This window comes from Phodopus roborovskii, unplaced genomic scaffold (assembly GCF_943737965.1).
Source record: "Phodopus roborovskii unplaced genomic scaffold, PHOROB, whole genome shotgun sequence".
In the NCBI taxonomy this organism is placed as follows: Eukaryota; Metazoa; Chordata; class Mammalia; order Rodentia; family Cricetidae; genus Phodopus; species Phodopus roborovskii.
This window is the reverse complement of record NW_026126409.1, coordinates 27,626,858-27,651,614: the sequence shown is the minus strand read 5'-3', so window position 1 is coordinate 27,651,614 and position 24,757 is coordinate 27,626,858. Positions and strand designations below refer to the sequence as shown.

General features: G+C 36.4%; 2 protein-coding genes across 2 annotated transcripts in view; one reads left to right on the top strand and one right to left on the bottom strand.

The window, feature by feature from the left end:
* Positions 1 to 24,757, top strand: part of Wrn (WRN RecQ like helicase) — a 104,083-nt gene that overhangs the window by 52,808 nt on the left and 26,518 nt on the right. Inside the window, exons 18-27 of the mRNA XM_051182266.1 lie at positions 3,712 to 3,899; positions 6,336 to 6,510; positions 9,158 to 9,339; positions 11,456 to 11,557; positions 11,799 to 11,891; positions 15,573 to 15,714; positions 21,413 to 21,583; positions 21,658 to 21,755; positions 22,446 to 22,518; positions 23,577 to 23,647. Of these exons, the coding sequence (XP_051038223.1) occupies positions 3,712 to 3,899; positions 6,336 to 6,510; positions 9,158 to 9,339; positions 11,456 to 11,557; positions 11,799 to 11,891; positions 15,573 to 15,714; positions 21,413 to 21,583; positions 21,658 to 21,755; positions 22,446 to 22,518; positions 23,577 to 23,647 (1,295 nt within the window). The remainder of the gene's footprint in view (positions 1 to 3,711; positions 3,900 to 6,335; positions 6,511 to 9,157; positions 9,340 to 11,455; positions 11,558 to 11,798; positions 11,892 to 15,572; positions 15,715 to 21,412; positions 21,584 to 21,657; positions 21,756 to 22,445; positions 22,519 to 23,576; positions 23,648 to 24,757) is intronic.
* Positions 1 to 24,757, bottom strand: part of Saraf (store-operated calcium entry associated regulatory factor) — a 735,200-nt gene that overhangs the window by 709,483 nt on the left and 960 nt on the right. The gene's annotated exons all lie outside the window — the stretch shown is intronic.

Genomic DNA, 24,757 nt, shown 5'->3' with positions numbered 1-24,757 from the left:
GCCCCATTGTATAATTTTAGCTGTTTTGTCGAAAATCAGGTTTTCATAGGTGTGTGGGTTAATATCAGGATTTTCAATTCGATTCCATTTGTCTACCTGTCTATTTTTGTGCCAATACCAGGCTGTTTTCAGGACTATAGCTCTGTAGTAGAGCTTAAAGTCAGGAATGGTTATGCCTCCTGAAGTTCTTTTATTGTATAGGGTTGTTTTGGCTATCCTGGGTCTTTTGTTTTTCCATATAAAGTTGATTATTATCCTTTCAAGGTCGGTGAAGAATTGTGGTGGGATTTTAATGGGGATTGCATTGAATCTGTAGATTGCTTTTGCCAAGATTGCCATTTTTACTATGTTTATCTTACCTATCCAAGAGCATGGGAGAGCTTTCCATTTTCTGGTATCTTCTTTAATTTCTTTCTTTAGAGCCACAAAGTTCTTATTATATAGGTCTTTTACTTGTTTGGTAAGCATTACACCAAGATACTTTATGTTGCTTGTGGCTATTGTAAAGGTTGATGTTTCTCTGATTTCTTTCTCTGTCTCTTTGTCATCTGAAAAAATTAGGGCTACTGATTTTTTTTTTTTTTGAGTTTATCTTGTATCCTGCTAGTTGCTGAAGGTGTTTCTCAGCTGTAGGAGTTCCCTGGTAGAGTTTATTGGGTTGCTTATGTAAACTATCATATCATCTGCAAATAGAGACAATTTGACTTCTTCCTTTCCAATTTTGATTCCCTTGATCTCCTTTTGTTGTCACATTGCTTTAGCTAGAACTTCCAGTACGATATTGAAAAGATATGGAGAGAGGGCATCCTTGTCTTGTTCCCGATTTTAGAGGAATTGGCTTAAGTGTCTCTCCATTCAGTTTGATGTTGGCAGTTGGTTTGCTGTAATTGCTCTTATTATGTTTAGGTATGTTCCTGTTATCCCTGATATCTCCAAGACCTTTATCATGAAAGGGTGTTGGATTTTGTCGAAGGCTTTTTCAGCATCTAGGGAGATAACCATATGGTTTTTCTTTTTCAGTTTGTTTGGATCACGTTGATAGATTTTTGTGTGTTAAACCATCCCTGCATTCCAGGGATGAAGCCTACTTGGTCATGGTGGATGATTTCTCTGATGTATTGTTGAATTCGGTTTGCCAGTATTTTGTTGAGTATTTTTTGCATCGATGTTCATCAGGGATTTTGGTCTGTTGTGTCTTTGTGAGGCTTGGGTACCAAGGTTATTGTTGCCTCATAAAAAGAGTTTGACAGTGAACCTTCTGTTTCTATCTTGTGGAACAGTTTGAGGAGTAATGGTATTAGTTCTTCCTTGAATGTCTGGTAGAATTCTGCATTGAATCCATCTGGCCCTGGAGTTTTTTTGCTTGGAAGGCTTTCGATGACTGCTTCTATTTCATTGCGGGTTATAGGTCTATTTAAGTTGTTTGTCTGTTCTTGATTTAATTCTGGTAAGTGATAGTTATCCAGAAATTTGTCCATTTCCTTTGAATTTTCAATTTTTGTGGAATACAGATTTTCAGAGTATGACCTGAAAATTGTTTGGATTTCCTCTGTGTCTGTTGTTATGTTCCTCTTTTCATTTGTGATTTTGTTAATTTGCATGTTCTGTCTCTGCTTTTTCGTTAATTTGGATAAAGGTTTGTCTGTTTTGTTGATTTTTCTCAAAAAAACAATCTTCGTTGCATTGATTTTTTTTTTTTTTGTATTGTTTTCCTGGTTTCTATTTTGTTGATTTCAGCTCTCAAGTTGATTATTTCCTGGCATCTCCTCCTACAGGGTGACTTCGCTTCTCTCTGTTCTAAGGTTTTCAGTGTTGCTGAGTTTTTAGCCTTCTGACCTTGCAGGATCTGCCTGAGTCACGACGAGGTCAGATACCCTCCATGTAGCAAGGAATGGATTAGAAGTTATCTGGTGGGCTCTGGATGTTCCTTATGGTAATAGTAGCATACAGAGCATAGCAACTATCCTGGGAGGTCCTATAGGCCCTAGCAACTAGTTGACCAATCAACACAGGCCAGGTTAACCAATCCTGGAAGTGCACCAATCCTGAGACTGTTACATACCATCTCGACACTCCCTTTACACATCCCAATAAATTCCCTGCTCTGTATTCCCTCTATGTCCTTCTGGCCTCACCCACTTGGACTGATGGAGGAACCAAGTTAATACAGTTAACTCCTTAAACAAAAAAAGACTCTTTGCTTTTGATCCTCAGCCCTAAGTAAGAAATAGCTACTCTTACGATTAATATAACTCAGTTGGAGTAAAAAGCTTCTGAAATTGCATAAAATAAACTATTCATGAAATTCAATGAAACCAAATAAGTGGAATCATTTTTGTTTTGTGCCCTAATTCTGAACCCCCAAATCACCAAGAGACCCGATTCAATGCAAAACCCAGGACTTTGCACAGGCTCACTAGCACTCTCCCACTGAGCTTAACTGTTCCTTTCTGAGTGTGACTGAAAATAAGCTTTATTTTTCTAAGCTCCCAAAAATTAAGTAAAAATGTTTTTATCTTTATTTAGTTATATTGTTGGAATAATGAATTTCATTATATCTCCATAACATATTTAATGAACTTTGGTCATATTCATTCCCCCCAAAAAATTATATTTTGTTTTAATTTAAGTCAAATTGTATACATATTTCTTTGCAAATTGGCAGACTGCATATACATTTATACTTAGATACAAGATAAATGCTTAAATTGGTTTGTGAGATAGTCACAATATATTTGAATAACTAACTTTATGAGGATATTGTTTTCTCTATCTACAACAGGTAAAAAGCATTTTTTAAAGAAAATAGTATTCTTATCAATTGAATGGCATTAGGTTTAGAAATAAATTTTAAGACAACCCTTTTTTCTGATAATGAAATGCTACCATGGTTGAATGTAATTCCTGTTATAATAGTGATAAAACATGAAACATTTATATGGGAGGTACTTTGCTCACCTGCCTTTGAATTTCTGAAAGAAATATTAATGTATTTCCCGCTACTTACTGTGCCTCCTGATTTTGCTGCTCATCCTGTCAAGAATTGCTAGACTGAAAACAATATGACTCGGTGTCTTAAGGATTCAGTTAGTTGTACATGTTTTACTTTCTACATATTTGTTGTATCATTACGGCATTGATAACTCAGTGACGTTAAAGGGGGGTTGTCAGAGCTGTTGAGAGTGTTGCTTCTACAGCTGAAAATGTTTGCTAGAATAATGTGTAACAAAACCTTCTCACCAAAGCAAAGATGAATTGTCTTATGTAGCTAGGTTGTTAAATTATAGCCCTGCCAAGGCTTAATTGGGAATTATAGATTATTATAAAAATATAATATAATCCCTGCTTCTAACAGCACTGAAGTATAGATGGCTAATGAGTAGTTTTAATTTAATGAGACAAGATAAATTGCACTGAAATCTTATGGATTTACTGTTTGATTTGCTTAGTAGGAGATAATTTTTTCTTTTTTAAAACCTCTTTCTTTTTTACTCAGTGCATGTAGGTCAGTGATAGAGCACTCAAACACCAAGATCTTGGGTTTCATCCCCAACATGATAAAAAGAAATGAATATTTAAACAAACAAAACAATAACGTGAAAGTCTTGGACATAGTTCCTATGTTGTCATGACTGTTGGTTTGTGAGAAGACAGTGAAAATCAATGAGCTTCCTGCCAGTTTAAAATCCATTTATATTGTATTTTACCCAGGTTCCAGTCATTGCACTCTCTGCTACTGCAAGTTCTTCAATCCGGGAAGATATTATACGTTGCTTAAACTTGAAAAACCCCCAGATCACCTGTACTGGATTTGATCGACCAAATCTGTACTTAGAAGTTGGACGAAAAACAGGGAATATCCTTCAGGATTTAAAGCCATTTCTTGTTCAAAAGTCAAGGTAAATATATAACGACAGATGAAATTCTTCTTAACAAAATTACTTAATTTTTTCCTATTTCTTTTTATATGTTTACTGTTTCAAATTTTATAGAGCCTTGGTTCAAGTTATGTGTTATATGACATTATCAATTCAGTGGCTTGAGTTATAGGACATTTAAAAGTATTCTTTATTAATTCTTTGAGAATTTCATATAATATAGTTTGATCATAATTACCCTTTATTATTTTCCCAACTCCTCCCAGATCCAGTCGTCTCTCTAACTTCACACCCTCTTCCTTCCTTCCTTCCTTCCTTCCTTCCTTCCTTCCTTCCTTCCTTCCTTCCTTTCTTTAAATGCATCAGTTCTCATTGGTGCTGTCCATATACTTCTAGGTAGTGGACCATCCACAGGTGTGTGGACAACTAGTCAGGACCTACATCCTTAAAGAAAACTAGCTCCCCCTCTGTCAGATGTTCTTAGGTATCTATAGAGCCTCAGTTAGGGGTGGGGCTCATGGAACCCTTGTCCTGTCACACTAGAGTACTGTGGCTAGTTCCTGTGCAGACAACCACAGCTAGTCTGAGTTCATGGGTGCAGTGATCCTGACATGTCCAGGAGACACTGCTTTAACCCCAGTTTCTTCTGACCAATGGCTTTTACAATCCATTTCTCCACTCTTCTGTGATCCTCAAAGCATATGTATTTTGTGGGAAGCAGAGGGATAGATGGGAAGGACCTAATTTTTAATTTTATTATTATTATTATTATTATTATTATTATTATTATTATTATTATTTGAGACAGGGTTTCTTTGCATAGCTTTGGAGCCTGTCCTGGAACACACTCAGTAGACCAGACTGGCCTCAAACTGATAGAGATCTAACTGCCTACAAGTGATGGGATTAAAAGCATGCACCACTACTGCCCAGCTTAGAACTAATTCTTTTGATATTGTGTTTTTTTTATACTATTATTTGAATAGTGTGTATGCTCTATTCAAATACTGACATAAACTGACATAAGATATGAATCCTTCTTATGAGTTTTTATCTACTTTACTAATTATATGACACACCTCTGTTTGTAGAGACTTTTTTTTTATAGTCCACTTGGAGTCTGTAGAATTCTAAGGACTGTCCTAGGTGCTTTATGCATGTGAGCTGGGCAGTTCTTCTAACTGATAAAGAAGCTACCTGAGTCTCCATTTTACTCTTGAAACTGCCATTGCACTTGTAAGATCTGTTTTGTTAAATTTATTTTACATGTTTTATTTTGTATGCTAAGAACCTTTATAATGCCATATTCCCTGACCTGTCTACTGAATGAATAGTTGCTATTTTTATGATATGAAGTAGTCTGAACAAAGTAAAATAATTTTCCCCTGCCAATACAAACACAAAACAAATCCAGGTGAGTAAGAACGTAGAGTACTGTTAATGTTTCCAAAAAGGGTAAAAGTGGACAAGACGGACCCGAGGTTGAGCAAGCACTGGTTCTTGTGGATCTCAAGGAATAACTTAAGTAACCACTAAGCTATGCTGGTTACTCCGGATAGAATAGGAATATAATGAATGCATTCATAGTGTCTTGGTACTCTAGCATCTCCTTGAATACATTGTACTGCACTTTCCTTTTCCAGCAAAGGGACAAGGTCTCTTGTCAAAGGCTTCTTTTAAACTGGACATTTCTACAGTCATGTCACTACATAACTCCTAATCACTGGTCCTTTTTCAATATACATTATTCTCAGTATGGCTATTTCCACTTATGGTGACCCTCTCCCTTCTTAAAGGTACATTTTCTAGAAGTGCCTTCCCCCATCTTTTGTGATGTTGCATTTTCCCATTTTTCTGGCATTGTCTGCCTTACAATATCTTTTGCAAATTCTTTTTTCTTATTTTTATGTTAATTCTGCTAATTGAAATTAATTTTTAGCTCAGACTACTATAATCTCTCCTAACATAACTACCTCCTTGGTGCAACATGATGTATTCCATTGATAATTTTCAGGTTTATCATTTGCAGACACATCCTTAAACCTCAGAGTAATATTTCATCTTAAATATTGTGTAATATTTTATGCAGCAATGAAACTATTCAGCTACCTTTTCAATAAGTAAAGGCTAGTCTACTATACTGTCTTTCTGGGAGTATTTATAGCCACACCGCTTAAGTTTTAAAATCAAATTTTCTTGTAAAACAACCAGATTTCTGATTTTAACTCTAATTTGGGCCAATCTTGAATGCCAAGAGTTCTGAGCCCACATAATTTGTTTCCACATTTGTCTGTCTACACTGTTTGGGTTTCAGAGTGCTCCATTGCTGGCTTTTTGGTATGCTGACTCCTTAAGGACTTAGGAAAAAGCAAAGCTTGTGCAGGATAAAACCCAAGCTATTCTGAAGCATACATGTAATAGATGTGTTCGCCTTCTCTGTCCTTGCCCTCTCCACAGTTCTGCCTGGGAATTTGAAGGTCCTACTATCATCTACTGTCCTTCCAGAAAAATGACAGAACAAGTTACTGCTGAACTTGGGAAACTGAACTTATCCTGCAGAGCATACCATGCAGGCATGAACATTAACAAAAGGAAAGATGTTCATCATTGGTTCCTTAGAGATGAGATTCAGGTACGAGGACCAACCATCTTTCTCTGAATTCTTCATAGGAAATAGAAGTAGGCATCAAATATTTATTCACCGGTGTTTTCAAAGCGTATCTCCTCCAATAAAGCACACCAGCTATTAGTGTAGTTACTTTGACAAGGGTAATCATTATATAATGAAAATAGCCACACGGTTTAGTGTAAATAACAAGTTGTATCTGTTACTGAGCAACACAGGAGAAACATTAGCTCTGGCAAAGTAGGTTTTGTAATGAGAGTAGCTGTTTAGGAAGTTGAAATCTGAGGAGAGCCTAAGTTTGTCAAGTTTACCAGGTCAGTAGGTAATGAGGGCAAAGGCACTGGTTGCAGAACTCCAGGAAGGAGCAGCAGGTGCATAGTGTCATGTGGGAGCATTGGGCTCAGAGAAGTAGTTTGGAGCAGGCGGAAGGGAAGATGAGTGGTAGGAATGGCATGGTGGTGTTGGGGGGTGAGGAAAGTTTAGACTAGCAGGAAGTTTAAGTGGAGTGGTTGGGTTGGCCAGCTTTGAGATGAGAAGGAGTAGTGGGTACAGGACTTGCCTGCCAGCCTGAAAGCATCAATTCTTGTCCTCCCTATTCTTTCCAGTGGTAGGAACAGCTCTTATGTTCATTTATAGATTCTTGTTCACATTCATTAAAATGTGTATTATTTCAGGGATAGGGCATTTTGTTGGATACTTCTGTCTTACTGCCTGTCTTACTTACTTTTCTGTTACTGTGCTGAGGCACATGACCATGGTGACTTAGAGAAGAACCAGATTACTGAGGGCTTACAATTTCAGAGCCTGAGTCTGTGAGCATCATGGTGGAAAGCATGGCAGCAAGCAGGAAGGCATGATAGTAGAGCAGTAGCGGAGAGCTCACATCTTGATCCATATGCATCAGGCAGAGAAAGCTAACTGGAATGAAACTTCAGAGCCTGCCTCCAAGCTTACCTCCTCCAACAAAACCACATCACCTAACTCTTTGCAAACAGTTCTACCACTGCAGATCAATATTCATTATGAACCTACGAGAGCCATTCTCATTCAAACTACCACATTGCCAATATATAGCTTGATTGAAGCATTAATATTTTAAAAGATGGCTTTAAAATCTTCAGTGGTCCTTTCTAATGCATAAAGTTACTCATTTGAGTCCATCTTGTAAAAATTAAAGTTTATATCAATAGTTGCATTCTAGTTAACCTCAGATGTGTTTTGTCTAACATCTGGTCCTATAGAGTCCTTCCTGGCCATTACTCAAAAGCTTCACATATGTTTGAAACCTTCCCCTTTCTTAACATGGAAAACTATATGTTATCATTTGTGTACAATTGTTAAGGATTCTTAGAATTGATTACTTTCTGTTGAGTGTTTATTGAGTTCCAACTGAATCTGTCAATGTAACAATTTATAAATAGTCATTTCTGTCATTTTCCAATGGATTTCCCTTTTATGGCAGTCACAAAGGCTGGCATTTGTAGTTCTTCATATGTTTGACTGATGCTTGGGACCATTTTCTATTTGAAAATTTTAGAAAAAAATAGATTTTTCTTTATTAAGTATATATTCAAGTCAAATCACAAGTGCATCTAGCTTTCCATTATTTTTGGTCACTGTTTATTTGCAAATTTTATCTCAACCTTTAATTTTGTCCTTCCTATATTTTAAGATACCTTTACTTGAATGAAATTATGACTAACATATTTGGTAAAATAACTTTAATTTATACCTGAAAGTTTATGGGAGTAGTTTGAAAATCTGGCTAGTAGATTAGTTGACATCAAGTGAACAAATAATCTGAGTAAGATTAGAATTATATCACTTATTAACTACTAGCTGTATCAAACTTGTTTTCTTTACCCTCATTTGTGCCTTTATTACCATTTTCTCATCCCTCCTTTGCATGTATGCTTCCTTTCCTCCTTTCTGTCATTCTCCTGGCCCATCCTAGAACACATGTTTTCAACAGCACTCTAATTTTATTTGTACATACAGATGTTGTGTCTTCAGTGAGACGTCTTCTTCTATACCCTCTCTTAATCCTTCCCACTGACTCTGTAGGTGTTTATTGCTCTATCTTGCTATATTTGCTTACATTGCTATCTTAATTTATTGTTACATTTTTTGCTTATTGTTTTGTATTCTTGTTATTAAAGATTTTTATTTCTATGTACTCATCATTAATATTCCATGACTTTTCCCCCCCATTCATATAAATGCTGTTTTAGAAGGTTCATTCATATTAAGTTTGACAGTTTTATCTTCTTGGTATTATACCCATCTTAAAGATGTGGCATTAACTGCATTTCACTTTGCAGGCATGAACGATGTAATTCTTAGAATAAGACATTCTGTTATCAGGTGAAGACACTTGAAACTTCATAATAATACAAAAGTTTTATTTACTATAGTAACTGCTTCTCATAGCTGCTGGTATCCAGAGAAACTGTTTTGTTGTCTGATTCTTATAGAAATGAACAGAAATCACACTTTATGGTCTTTAGCCTTATCTGGATAATATTTTAGTCTGTAAGTGATTGGTTGAATTTATATTAGATTCAGTTTATGTCAGTGAACAAGCTATTGTTTTGTTTTTTAAATTTTAGTTATGTTGAAATGTGACCTTCAGTGTATTATTGTTTATTCTCAGTGTGTTGTAGCTACTGTAGCTTTTGGAATGGGCATTAATAAAGCTGACATTCGCAAAGTTATTCATTATGGCGCTCCTAAGGAAATGGAATCCTATTACCAGGAAATCGGTAGAGCTGGCCGTGATGGACTTCAGAGTTCGTGTCACTTACTCTGGGCTCCAGCAGACTTTAACTTAACCAGGTAAAGATGATTATTGCTTTCACTAACAGGACATCCATGGAAAGCATTTGTGGTAAGTCTTGTGGTAAGATGATCCACTTCTACCAATATCCAGTTAGTATGAGGAGCTAACAAGGTCAGGACTCTTCTTGGACATGTAACATAGATCTTATGGGATACTGTCCTGTTGTTGTATAGTGGTGAGCAGGTCTCAACCTTTAAATCCTTGGGTGATATTTCTCCAGTTTTATTTAATTAGATGCCATATATTTTGCTGAGTTTTTATTCCAGTGCTATAATGGTGCTTATTTTAAAGCATGTGCTCAGTTCTTCTTTGACTCTCTTTAGTCTTGTTTCCATGGTTAGTTTCCTAAGTGCATGCCATTGCTCATAGATTGTGAAAATTGCCTTGTTGACTATGCATAGATAATCATTTCATAGTGTAGTGACAGAGTGCTGCCATAAAACAGTGGGTGTTCTCTCTTTAAATTCAAGAAAAGGAAAACTGCTTAAGAACAGCTTCAACCTGAAAAATCTTAGGGCCAGTATTGACCTGTTTATCTATAGGGAACCAGGGAAAGAAGTCGGTATAGCTCAACCAGTGAGCCTGCCAACATAAGGAAGTTTTCAGATGTTCTTCCAGGTTGATGAGTAAGTTAGGATCTTCTTGGTTCTTAGTGGATATATTAGTTCATTTTAGTAAAATGGTTATTGAGTCTATCCAGTGCAGGTGTTATTCATCTTCATCATTCCTTACATGAGCACCATGTTCTGAGAGCTGAGTTTAGTGCCAAGGATACAAAGCTAAATAGAAGCAGACATGGTGCCTGCATTTGTAGGTCTAGGTGGGATGGGAGACCTTAACCAGAGAACCGCATATGCACACATGCATAGCATGCTTTTTACTATTCTCACTTTGCATTTGGAAATGTCAATTATTAATTTTTTAAAAGATCATATAAATATGTTCTTGTTTGTTTGCTTTAAGACAGAATTTCACTCTGTAGCATTGGCTGTTTTAGAATGTAGACCAAGTTGGCCTTGAACTCACAAATATCCCTCTGCCTCTGGAATTCTGGAATTAAAGGTGTGTGTTATTACCTCTGGCCCAAGTACGTTTGATAAATGCTATGTGTTATGCTATGAAAGAAAGTTGTTTAGAGTAGGGAGTGCTGTTTTCCAACTTGAAAAGTCAGCTAAGACTTCTCTGAAGAAATGGTAGCTAAAAAGAGTTGGATTACATAAGTAAAGTTTGTGATAAAATATAAGGTCTTTCTCCTAGGAATAGTCAGTATATTTTACTTTGTAACTTGTAGATCTGAACTCTGGTCCCCTGTAAGCAAGCATTCTTAACCACTGAGCTGTCCCTCCAGTTCAGGCATCTCTGTCTTTATCAAGCCTTTTTGAAACTAAAGTAAGTTGGATAGAATACATCTGTGCAAGCTACTATTAAATTTGGAATATATCAAATGTTAGTTGGTTAATACTAGGTCTTATTTTATTTGTGCGTAATGATAACATGCTGGAAACATTTATAGGCCTGAGTTTTCTAAGGCAAGCTCATCAGTAGTTACAGTTTTGGTTTACATGGGTTTGAATGGTACGCTAAGAGGTTTATCTCATTAAGATCTATCAGGAAGTAATAGTGGAGCCAGAATACCCATACATTTGTCACTTACTACCCATGGGTATTCATCTAGGACCCTCGAGATAGCAAAAATCCCACCATGTTCAAGTCCCTTGTACAAAACAACACAGTATTTGGAGGGTTAAGCTGTCCTTTGAAAAGCCAGTTTTATAAAGGTTCATACAGAGTGATGAGTCTCTTTCGGTGTTAAAAGTTCCTTTAACTTTCTCATAAAATATCAATTAAAATAAAAAAGACATTTCCTGTGAAAAGCTCAGGATCCATGTATTAGAAACCTCACTAGAAACCATGATGTAAATCAAACTGAAAACCATCCAAGTCATTGATGAAATTCTCTTGTCAGGGGGCATGACTGGGAAGAATATAGGCCATTTCTGGGTGATAGAAATATCCTTTACTGTGAATTGAAGGGGATTTTGTGGGTTATAAAAATGAAATAACAAACCTGACAGTATAATTTTAAATATCCATGGGATTTTCAATTTTCAGGCATCACATTCTTGAGATACACAACGAAAAGTTCCGATTGCATAAATTAAAGATGATGGCAAAAATGGAAAAATACCTTTATTCCAGTCGATGTAGACGACAGTATGTATTATTTGTTTTTATCAGCTAGAAGCATAGTCCTTTAGATGGTACTTTTAAAAAGTTAATTAAAAGTATTTTAAAAGACTATTTGCTGTATACATGCTGAATTTTATGGCAGGTTTATTAAATTAAAGGAATGTGGTTCCAAATAAATACAGTAATTGTAGTATTAAACTCATTCTGGGTGATGGGTTTAACATGTCCATATTTGTTCTCTAATTTAAAACATTCTCTTTGTCAGAATCATCTTGTCCCATTTTGAGGACAAACGACCACAAAAGGCCTCCTTGGACATTATGGGGACTGAAAAATGCTGTGATAATTGTATTCCCAGGTAAAAATTTCTTCAGGGTGAACATTCTAGAAGCTATTGATTTTTCTTTCTTCTCAAATCATGTTTCATTACATTTTTATTGGCTGATAAGTAGTTTAGTTTTTAAAAATGGCAATTACTTTATTTAAAATAAAACGTGAAGAGGTTTACTTTTATACAATAAAGTCATAAAATGGTAGTCCTAGCTAGTTAACTGTTACATTTAAATAGCCTAAAAATACTCATTAAAGGCATGAATTATCAAAATGGATTTTAAAAGAATACTATCTGATGTTTTTCCATACTATGTAAATGTTCCATAATAAATAAATATACAGATAGGTTAAAAATAATGAAATATAAAATATTGTGAAAATACTAATCAAAAGAAAACTTAAGTTACTGTTTTAGTAATGGCAACGGGGACTTTGGAGTAAAATATATTATCAGGGATAAAGAAGGACACTGAACAATATAAAAGTGTCAAGAGTTCTTCAGAGAAAGGGCACTAAGGATAGAGTGAGGGCAAGGGCATGGGCAAGGGCTTGTGCAAGGGGGAGAAGGCTCTAGGGGGAGAGATGGAGAGAACAGGGAAGGGGGTGGTCATGGACATTGCTGGCAAGTCTTAAAACTTGTTTAGTAAGCCCAGTGGTCTGGATACTACCTCAGGCAAGAGCTGATGTTACAGTATTGCAGAATTCCTTATCCAGGAAGCCTGTTTTTGCTAAGACTTTCAACTCAAAGAGGGTAATTCCTGAGCATAATTTCTGTATTTAAAGTCATCTGATCATAAGTAATATTCACATCTATTGTCTGCCCAAACAGTTGAGCCCCATAGTATAGCTTCTTTGACACAATAGCCATACAACATAATCCCAAATGTGCACAGACTTCATTCACATAAGAACCTACAGAGCCAAAAGGGGGAACAGAAACCCACAAGTGTATTTGGTGACATCAACACCTGCTTATAAGTCATTAATAGAAATAATGGGCAAAAATGGGTAAGGAATGCCAAGGGTGATGGGCATGCCTGTGGTGAAGGACTCAGAGGTTCAGACGGGAAGACCAAGAGTCTGAAGCTAGTCTGCCCTACAAGTGACTTCAAGATGAGCCTAGATCCCATAGGGAGACTGTGCCTTAACATACCAGGAACAAAAGCAAAAGCAATACTCAAAACAACCATGTCCTACTACCAAAGCCCCCAAACTAAACCCCACTAAATTCAGGAGGAGACAGAAGAAATAAAGAGTCCTAATTCATTTCTTAAGAGCATTTCACTCATTCTCCTCAAGGGCAGTTAGAATACTTAGGCACATGTATTTTCCTCTGAATCATCAAACAAACCCTGACAAATGAAGAAATGCTCTATTTGAATAAAATATGTTATTTTTTTCACAATTGTTAATGAGTTTACTCTGCTAATTAGCTGTTGTCTGGAATCTGCATCCAACTTTCTACTTGCCAGAACTCAACTGTTGAGGCACATTTTCTTAAGTTAAAGAAGCAATAACTGTATATACATCAGGATCAGTTTATAGGAAATTTTATCCATGCAACATTTATTGAGTTCAACTGCTTCTATAGTATCTGCCTAAAACACAAGCCTGGTCAGGTCTACTCTTGCATGACTGTAATGCCAACATGCAGGGAGTTGAAACCAAAAAAAAAAAAAGGATCATTGTTTGAGGCTAGTCTGGTCTACAGAGTGAATTTCAGCCAGCTTGGCCTAAAAAGTGAGATCCTGTCTTAAAACAGCCAAAAGCCCCAAGATATCAACAGGTCATGTGTTTCATATAGTTTGTTCTGCCCATAATATACTAGCCTCTAAAATTTATCATTCTAATAATGTACATGGAGTTAAGCTAGAAAGCAGCAGTGGAAAGAAAAGGGAACTCTCCAAACCCTTAGAAATAAAACAGATCAGAAAACATTTTAATAAGAATGTGAAATGTCTGGGATATTGCTAGTATGATTCTGCCAAGATAGTGTTAAATGCAACATTAAGGAGTATACATCTCAAACAAATAACTAAGCATTCATTTTAAGAAATGGGCAACTAAGGAAAATCAGCAGGAAGAATGTAATAAAAATAAGCGCATCATTCAGTGAAATAAAAAACAAAAGCAGTAGAGGAAATTCAGTGACTCCCAAAGTTCATCATTTGCAAAAGTTAAATAAAAACAAAACAAAACAAAAAAACCCTTTTACAAGACTGACAGAAAAAAAAAGGGGGAACACAGATTATCAATATCAAAGTGAAAGAGAATTTTGCTGCAAACCCAGTAGTTATGGGGACAAAGAGGAGAAAGTCAGAGGGAACAAAGAGAACTCTCTGAACAAATCAGTTTGCAGAAACTCAGTAATTCAGATCTCATGGACCAGTTTGTTAATGTCTGCGAATTGTCAGTGTTCAGGCACAGGGAAACACAGCCAGAATGCTCGTCTACCCACTATAAGGATTGAATTCTTCCTTTAAAACCCCTACAAGGAAAGCTCTCTAGCCCACATGGCTTCAGTGACAAATTCTACTAAACATTTAAATGAGGAAATAGCCCAGTTCTACAGTGTGGTTCCATGTGCATATTCTTTGAAAGACAGAGCTGTAGGGAGGCTGAGCAGCTGATAGAGGCTAAAGGCAGGGAAAATGGGTTTGGGAGTAATGTATTTGTTGGGTCTAGATTATGGCCAAGGTTTGATGAATCTGCTCATAGGGATATGTACAGTCTATTATATTATAAAGAAAATAAACTCAAATGGTACCTCTTTGTGTTAGTTGTGTCCCTAGATGCAGTAGCTAAATTCAGAAGCAACATTGTTAGCAATAGAATTTTAAAAACTTTTAGAAGTTAGTGATAACCACTGTAACATGTATTTAAAGTGGTAAGATAAAGTATGGGTCACTCTTTATGGGAACTTGATAACTTTAAATACTCTGAAGGGAAAGTCATCTAGCATCCTACTAAGGAAGTAAATGAGAGAGTAAAACTAAGCAGGAGCCTTTCTTTCTTAAATCCAAACAGAATGTTTTTATTTGAAATTTTAACTGCATTCCTATTGCTATTTTAAAGAGATGTGTGATATGGAAAGTAGTTGAATGTGGTAATTTAAATGTAATAGTTGATAGTCTCTAAGGATTCCTTTTGTTCTCAAGCTAAACAATTCTTATTTGCATTAATGGTAACTTTGCATCAACCTGGAGGATAACTAAGGAATTTAACTGCTAAATGTACCATCATGACAAGTTTATAAGCCCTCATGTTGTATTTTAAAATTATTAGGTTTCAAACTAGCATGTTATTGTATAGCAGTTTCTTAAGTTACAAACTTTTTTTGTTAACATCCTTTTCTGGTATAATGTAACACTAACATCCAGTAATTATATAACTGATCATATGGATCTGCCCTGGCTGGGATCCTGCAGCTCTGTTTTCCTTGAGCCTGCCTGTCTTCTGAGTGCCTCATTGAAACTTAGCTTCTGGGTACAGAAAGACACTGTCTGGGATGCTGCATTGTGTTTCTATCTCATGTTTTAGGGAACACACATGTTCTTAATTGTAATATGCTTTATTTGTAGCTTTGCAAGCATTGGACATATTCAAGATATTCTTAACATGGTTCATTGTTATGTCTCTTTATTTCTAAAGGAACAAGCTTTGTCTGTGTTTCTTAGTTTCTTAGTATATTATTACTTTTCTTCAGATTGTGTCATTCCTATCCCACTGATGACTCGGAAGACACATTCCAAGACTTTGGTCCACAAGCATTCCAGCTACTGTCTGCTGTGGACATCTTACAGGAGAAGTTTGGAATTGGGACTCCTATTTTATTTCTCCGAGGATCTGTAAGTGTATCTGTAATGACTCCTGTGACAGTTTGTGATAGTGCTTTCTACTGCTGTGACTATAGCTCTGGCTTTAGATGATTTAATGGCAATTCAGAGTTACCTTGAGTTCCAGCTTAACCCTGCATTCATTGCTTTGGACAAATCTTACATCACATTAGATGCTGTTTTGCTGTTGTAAGCTGGTGTTCAGCTGTGTGCTGCAGACTGGAAATAATGTATTAGCTTGCCACATTGCAATTGCATTAATCCCAAGACTGATGTTTCATAGGATAATTAAAGAAAGTTAACTCTCATTGTGTCAAGGGACTGGTAGAACAAAATTGTATCTTCTTGTACCTAGGTACGATTATATTCTTTGTACACAATTTTAGTTTCAGGAATTATTTTGTAAGTGTCTGTGTTCAATTTAATTGAATTCCTTTTTGTTTTGAGTGATTCATGTGCCCACATTAGCTGGCAAATGTCAGGAATAAACATGCTTAAACCCAATCCTCACTCTTACAGAGGTGTATTTCTCTAGTCCTTCTGTTTATGTGGTTATTTTACTTCTGAAGTAGAGGTCTGTAAATGTAAGAGTTGTGTATTAATTATCACTTAAATAACCCAAGAATAGAAGGCATGACACTTTGCAGAGATGCCTTCTGATTAAAAATATACTTTATAGTAGAAGTTAAATGTTCATTTTGTATATAGAATTTTAAAATAATTAAGGTAAACATTTGCTTGTTAAATATTTAAATGCTTCCTGTAAATGTTTTTGCTTTTTTTAGAAAGTAATCTTTGGAATTAGTTGTGAAATAATTTTAATGAAACACATTGAAAACTTGTTTTACCTTTTTAAGTGTCAATGCTTTCAAGATAAATGGGGTTTAAAATTTTGGTTTTAAATGGCAAATTTGCTTAAAATTTTAACAATACAAATGTTACTTAAGGAATTTTTATTATTATCAGTTCTGCAGGATAGCTCAAATATAGTTGGAGCCTATACATTTATTTTCTATCTATGTCACCTTCAAAACCTGTATATTCAATGTGGTATTTAATTTATAAAACCCATCGTAGTTTTACTTTGGTGTAATCCAGCTGTTTCCAATATCAATAAATAAGTTTGTTTCTAGAAAAACTTCAAGTGGTCACAAGAGGGATCGTGTTTCACTTATTATTTGAAAACCAAGTCAGACCTCTTCTACTGACAGTGTCTTCTGGGAATCCTCAAATTAAGCAGCTTACCCTTAGTGAAACTTTATACCACCCTTGCTAGCTAAAAGTATAAAGCCTCTAAAAAATATCACTTAATGGAAAGCTATAGATGCTAACAATAGTGAAAATAAGGCAAGTCACCTGTCCCTGCTTTCAGTGATCTTGATATCTGTTGGGATATCACTGAAAAATACAACTTTAATTCTCTTGAGAACTAAGCAAGTTGTTCCAATTTAGGACAAGTTAATACCTTTGTAGGTAATTTTAATATGTAAGATGATATATCAAGCCATTTTAGATATACAATAAAGAGATGATGTTTATGAATATAAATATGGTTTCTGTAGTTACTCAGTTTATCCATAAATTTGTAGAGTTTAAATTTTTGTTTTAACACATCTAATTAGGAAGTAACCAGCATTGCCTAGAGAACTTGGTTTTTAAATGACTATAAACAGTTCACTATGTAACAATCTCTGACATTGTTCGAACATGTCATAACATAATCAACAGCTATAATGTAAAGAAAAGCATGATCATTTACATACCAAGATTAACATCTTCCTTAATGCTTTATCAGAGTGCTAATTCTTGTCATAGATTCGAATTTGTAACACTTAGACAGTGTTTTGGGACGTGTGTGGCTGCTCTTACCTATGTGTGCACATGTGAACACTAGAGTCCACGTGGACCCGAGTGTCTTCCTCTCTTACTCTCATTATTTTTCTTTAGAGACAGTCTGTCACTGAACCCGGAACTCAGTGTTTGGGTAGTTGCTGCCATCTAGTACTGCAGTTGTAGGCATGTGCTACCACACTTACTTGTTTGCTTAAATAATATTTTCATTAGCTTTTTAAGAATTTCACACATGTATGCAATGTAGTTTGGTTGTAATCACTCCGCACTATCCTCCCAACTCTTCCCAGATCCATCCTTCCACCTCTCCCCCCCAACTTTATGTCCTCCCCCACCCTGGTGATGGATGGGGGCCATCTACTGGATTATGTCCAGTCTACCAGGGCCTCCACTCTTAAAGAAGAATGACTCTCTCCCTCCAAAGCCATCAGCTTTCAGTAGTTGCTCAGTAGGGGCTCATGAACCTCTTCACCCCTTGCTGAAAATTATATTAGCTAGTTTGTGTACAGGCAACCACAGATATTGTGAATTCATTGTTGCAGTGTTATCATGTTCAAAAGATACTGTTCTGGTTCTAGATGACCTCTGGCTCTAATAATATTTATATCCCCCCTTTTGGGATGAGCCCAGGGCCTTGCAGGAGAGGAGTGTGACATAGATGTCCCATTTGTGGATAAACATTCCACAGCCATGTACTCCCTGTACTTTGACTAGTTGTGAGTTTCTGCATTAACTACCATCCATTGCCTAAAGAAACTTCTCTGATGAGGCTTGAGTGGTACTAACCTGTGGGTATAGGGATAAGAATTTAAAGGTGAGTTTTATTTATTTATTTATTTATTTATTTATTTATTTATTTATTTATTTATACTATGTCTATTTAGCAAAATAATAGTAATAGACTCATCCCTGGGGCCTGTGAGCTCCCCACCAAAGGTTCTGGCCAGATCTATAGTATCCTGTATGTATTTCCTCCTGTGGAAAGGGCTTGGGATTGGTAGGGAGAGGAAGGTACTTAAATCCTGTCAGAAAGTGCTTTGTTAACCCCATAATGTTCATGTCACTATTGTACCTGTGGGCACATCTGGCCATGCCAGTTGTTATTTTAGTGCACAGGGTTAACAGCTGGCTAAGACATGATGGCTTCCCTAGCAGCCTGTATAATGCCTTCTGGTACTGTGAAAGCTAGCCAGTAGGAAGGGAACTTCTGGTCAGTGCCAGCTTCATTTCTCCATGTCCTATGGCCAAAGAACATGGTGTCTTCAGCAATATAGCCTTACAACCAAGTTCTGGTGGGAGACCAATAGTGGCAGTAGGCTGTATTGTTTGGTGGGTCATAGGACAAACTGAGCAACAATTTGAGATGAGATCTTCCACACCTGACACTGGGCTTTTGTTTGGGGACCTTTGAATTCCTTGAGTAGCATTATCTCCAATTAATTTCTGTTATATAAGAGAGTGTGTGTGTGTGTGTGTGTCTAAGGTGTTGTGTGTGTGTGTCTGTCTAAGGTTTGTCTGTGTGTGTGTGTGTGTGTGTGTGTGTGTGTGTGTCTGTGGTGGGTGTGTGTTTAGGAAGCTTATAAAACAGTGAGTTTCCATATGGGCTTTTAAAACAACCCTTAGTGTCTCCTTTCTCCCCACCTGCTTTTCCATTCTTCCTGCTCATCCCACTCCATGCTTAACCCTTTTCCCCTTTGTATCACATGTGCTCTATTATTCCTTCCCCTAAGATTTCCTCCCTTCCCCCACCCCTACCGATGGTCCCTTTCTAGTTTCTTGGATTCTACATGTACTCCAAATGAAATACACTATTCTAAATATTCATTAGTAGGATACACATATAAGTGAGAACATGCAGTGTTTGTCTTTCTGGGTCTGGGTTCCCTAACTTACTATAATGTTTCCCAGCTCAATCCATTTGCCTGAAAATTTTATAATTGCAGTTTTCTTTATAGCCAAATAAAATTTTACTGTGTATAGGTACCACATTTTCATTATCTATCTCATCATTTATTAGATATTTAGGCTGCTTTCTTGTCTTAGCAGTTGTGAATAGAGCATCTATGAACATGGATGAGCATGTGTCTCTGTAGTAGGAAGTAGAGACCTTTGAGTATATGTCCAGGAATGATTTATCTAGGTCATATGATTGATATAATTTTAGTTTTTGTTTGTTTGTTTATTTTTTGAGACAGTTTCTCTGTGTAATACTCCTGTCTGTCCTGGAACGAGCTCTTGTAGACCAGGGTGGCCTCAAACTCACCAATATCTGTCTGCTTCTGCCTCCCAAGTGCTGGGATTAAAGGTGTGTTCCCCCAACACTCAGCTGATTTGGAGTGTACTTTAATGGTTGTAAGTCTCCATGTTGTGTGTTAGTGCTTAAGACACATTCAACTGGCATGTGTTTGGCTTCAGAAGTTTTATTCAAATTGACCCACAATGAGGTTTAGCATCCACATGGATTATTAGTAAGGAAAAAGTGCCCCTTTCACTTGTATTCACCTGTGTTAATTACTTTTCTCATCATGATGACTGAATGCCTATTAGAAGTAACTTAAGGGAGAAGTTTATTTTGGATCATGCTTCAGAGGATACAGTCCTTCATGGTGGGGGAGGCATAGCAGCTTGATATGGATTTGTTCATATAACTTGCAATGCAACTGGCCATATCACAGTGGCATATAGGAAGCAGAAGAACTCAGGCTGAAAGCAAGGACAGGCTAGAAACTGAACCAGGCTGTAACTCTCAGAGATCTGCTACCAGTGGTCCATATCACCAGCTGTGCCTCCATTTCCAAAGATTCTACAACCTCTCAAAGGAATATCTCCATGTGAGAAAAGTTTTCAGATGCATAAGCCTGTGAGAGATGATTTTATGTCGAGATCGTAATACTGCCCGGGTCACAATCATGCAAGCTTGCATATATGGCAGGGGAGTGGGCTTTGTCTCATATCCTGCTTTTGCTTGTCATGTAAATGATAATATCTGATTAACAGAACTCAAATCATGTTGAGAATTCTGAATGAAGCTAGAAATGTGTTTGTGACTTTCCAGTTTATGTGATTGAAGGTCCAGTAGATGAAGGTTAGTTATAATGATATATCATAATCATCTCAAAGACATACAAGTAATTTTCTGTGATGCCATGTGGCATATACTACATGCACATTTAGAGTAGTTAAATGCATAGAATGAATAACCTAGACAGTAAGGGGATGAAAGGAAGAGAAAAGTACTTTGTAGAGAGTAGAGGTAGGAAGTCTTTCCTGTTGCAGGACAAGAAACTTGCATATGACAACGTTTCATGTTTCTAGAACTCAGTGATTGAAGTGTCCCTCCTAAGAATTCTGCCAACCCTCAGAAATATTAATACTCTGGTGGCATCAACTATTTAGCATGCACTGTTTGTATAGGCATCTCAGGTGAGTAACAGTACAGTGAGAAATAACCATGCAGTGGACTCCATGAGTGTTTGCCCAACTATCAGGTCATATTTTCTTTTATCCCTCCTGTTCAAGAATTGAGCTGCAGTTGTGACCATTTGTAGAAACTATTACTCAGAGATTTAATAGCAAAGATGAAATATTCCAGACACATGTTTAAACCTATCCACTGGGGAGTGTATCTGAGTTATGTGAGGATATTTCGGTATTTAACCAGAGTACTGTTTCCATTACATATTTGTCAATTGAATGTTCAGAATGAAAAGGAGGAACAAATATCTGTGAGGTTTAAGAGCTGAAATTTGTTTCTAAACCTAAAGAATCGCTAGGTAGTTATTTTTCTTTTTTGTTTGTTTGTTTTATTTGACCTGTTTATTGGAATAAGCATTTTTAGACATCTTATTCCTGATTTCAGAATTCTCAACGTCTTGCCGATAAATATCGAAGTCACAAGCTTTTTGGCACTGGCAAAGACCGAGCAGAGAGCTGGTGGAAGGCCCTTTCTCACCATCTCATAGCAGAAGGTTTCTTGATTGACGTTCCCAAGCAAAACAAATTTGTAAAGACTTGCAGCCTCACAAAAAAGGTAAACAGTAAGGGATTTGCTTGTTTGTCTGAATCCATCCCACTGTGCATTAAGATTCTTCTTGCTTTTGATAGGGTAGAAAATGGCTGGGTGAAGCCAGTATGCAGTCTCCTCCAAGTCTTATCCTTCAAGCTAATGAAGAGTTGTGTCCAAGGAAGGTTCTGCTGCCAAGGTTATTTTTTTTTTCCTTTTAATTTCTCCCCCATTAACTTGAAATCTTTCAGCTTTTACTTAAATGATTCCAATTCTAGCAGTGTATAGACACTGTACAGGAAAAATTAGTTGTCTCACTTGAGTGAGTGTGGTAGAAGGGAGTCATGGGGAAAGGTAGCTTATAGAACACTTTCCTGGTTGGTGTCAAGTACCTGACCACAATCCTTAGGAAGCTGCTTTCTGAGATAAGGCTGAAGTGTCCCACACAGAAGAAACAGGCTTGAGGAAATCCTGCTTTTCACCTTTCACAGCTGATACTGTGTGATACCGTGCTTTTGTGCATTCTGCTATTATATTGAAACTACAAATTACAGTCATCCATGAAAAATAAAAGGAAGAACAAGCAAGTTTTCTTGCCTGTTGCTTAAGGCAACATGGGGTGATGATAAAGAACTGGTGAGTCATACCTCTTAGTGTAGGTATAGGAAGGTAATGTGCTCGCTGCCTGCTATGTAGTATCAGTGCATATGTTACCGATCATGTATCGTTCTTTTTTCTTTGAAACTCTTTTATTGGGGAAATCAGTGTTTTAAATATATAGATTCTTAAAGGGTAATATAACCTTTCTTCTCTGAGAGTAGTATGGTAATTCATGAATTGGATGATTATATTTTAACTTAGGAGATACTTTAATTTTTCTGTTATTCAGTTCTAACCCCGTATCTTCAGAAACAAAGCAACATTCTTCTGATCAAAAGCCAATTGGATTAACTACTGAGCAGGTTTGTTCTCAAGAGGTGGTTCTTCTTATTTCATTCTTTATGGATGCAAGTCCTCATTTAAAGTCTTATATTTGCATTGCTGCTAGTTAGAAGAATAGCACATATAAAAATCATAAACTACAAAGAGAAATTATGTGAAGAGAATAAATATTACACAAAGTAATTTATTTTTCTTTTAAACTTAGTTTATAAATAATTTGTCTTGCTTTTAATATGATACTTATAGGTAATAAATTAGTCTGATTCTTAAATATTCTTATTAAAACCACAGACATCCATGCACATGCATAGCAACCCCATCTGCAAATAGACATATATATGCATATATCACATGTATATGAATAGATATACACTTTACACACACATACACCCACTCATCCCATGTGCAAATAGACACATACATGCATATACATATATACTTTACACATACATACACACACCCATCCCATCTGAAAATAAACATATGTATACACTTTATATACACTTATGCACACATACACACTGCATTCTTTTGTTAGTTTCTTAGTAACTGCTACAGATTCTTTATGTATAGGCTGTCTCTAGCCAATTAGAACATGGTGATGGGCAAATGGTGAACTTAATCTCCTGCTTGTTAGTGTTGACATGGAGTTAACTCACCTCTGTAACTGGGGATTCTATGTCTTAGGACATTCTTTGGATCACTGTTTAAACTGCCTTTAAAGTCTTATAAGGCAGTGGCTCAAAAGCTTATTTATTTGAAGGCTTGGTTGCTTAGGGGAATAACTTTTTGTTATTTTTTGGTTTTTCAAGACAGGGTTTCTCTGTATTGCTTTGGAGCCTGTCCTGAAACTCACTCTGTAGACCAGGTTGGCCTCAAACTCACAGAGATTCACCTGCCTCTACCTTTGAGTGCCAGAATTAAAGGTGTGCGCCACCAATGCCCTGTGCTTAGGGGAATAATTGTTATTGTGAGTTTTTTTTATTTTTAGTTATTTATCTTATTTTCTTTGTATTTAAATGTTTTTTGTAATTTCTTCTTTTTTTTTTTTTAATGGACTTTATTTGTGGAAAAATAGTCTCATTTGGAGAGAATGTATTCGTACAAAGGATCTGAGAAATTTTCTGGGAGTAACATTCCTAATAAAAGGTAGAGTTCCTATTTTAAGTTCTTATATGTGCTTCTATTAAAGGAAAAGGACTATTAGATGCTGGCTGTTTCATTGCAAAAATTTGGTTCTAGAATAACTGAAGAGACACGTGCAAAGGTTGGGCGGTACACCATGTTTCTTGGGCATTTCTGTTCAAAGCGCTTTGTGTTAAAATGCTAAGCACTCGATACACCCATTTCTGAGTTGGCATTATTATTCTCATTCTGAAGTCAAATATATCAAGGGTCAGGCCATTAACCTGTTTATGAATATGTACCTAATGACATTGCCGGCTGTCATCTATATTTGTCCACTTCTAGCATTTAACCACTGTTATTATGTGTTAGGGAATACGTATTCTGAACCCACTTTCAAATAAAGGTATTATGGCAGTAAGCCTGGAGATGTAAAAATTGTTAGAGAATAATGCTAAAAAGCCATTGTAGTTTGGATTTGTTGTTTTCTTGTGCTGGGGACGGAGCCCAGGGTCTGCTTGTGCTAGATAAGCACTCTACCACTGAGCTACAAACCCAGCTGTTCATACTTTTAATCTTACTGTGCAACTTTCTGACATAATAAAAGCATGGCCGCGGTGTAGAATCTAATAATTCTGTCTGAGAACAAGGTACTGGAGGTGTAACGGCTTATGTTATAAACAAATACTAAATGAATTATGCTTATATTTGTATGAGGTTAAAGTAAATATGCTGTAAGACTTTCTGTGCTTTATTCATTTAGATAGTGCTCCTTTGGCTCTGACAAGATATCTGTCACGGTATTAATTTCCTTATCTTAAACAATTCCTTTTTGTTTGCCCATGGGACGTGCAATTCCTAAAGTTTTATTTAGATAGGAAGTTTCAGGAGTCTATATGACAGTATCCATCCCATATCATGAAGCATTTTTATATTTAAATGTTAACTGTGTTTTCACATGGATGCTTTGTCATATAGGCACCATTTTTGGCCCCAGGATTCAAAGGGAATATTACAGCCATTGTTACCATACTCCCCCAATGTTAATAATCCAGTGGGTTGTACAGGGAAAGCTACATAAAACTGTAAAACTCCAACCCATGGGACTTGAGAGATGGACCAGTGGTTTAGAGC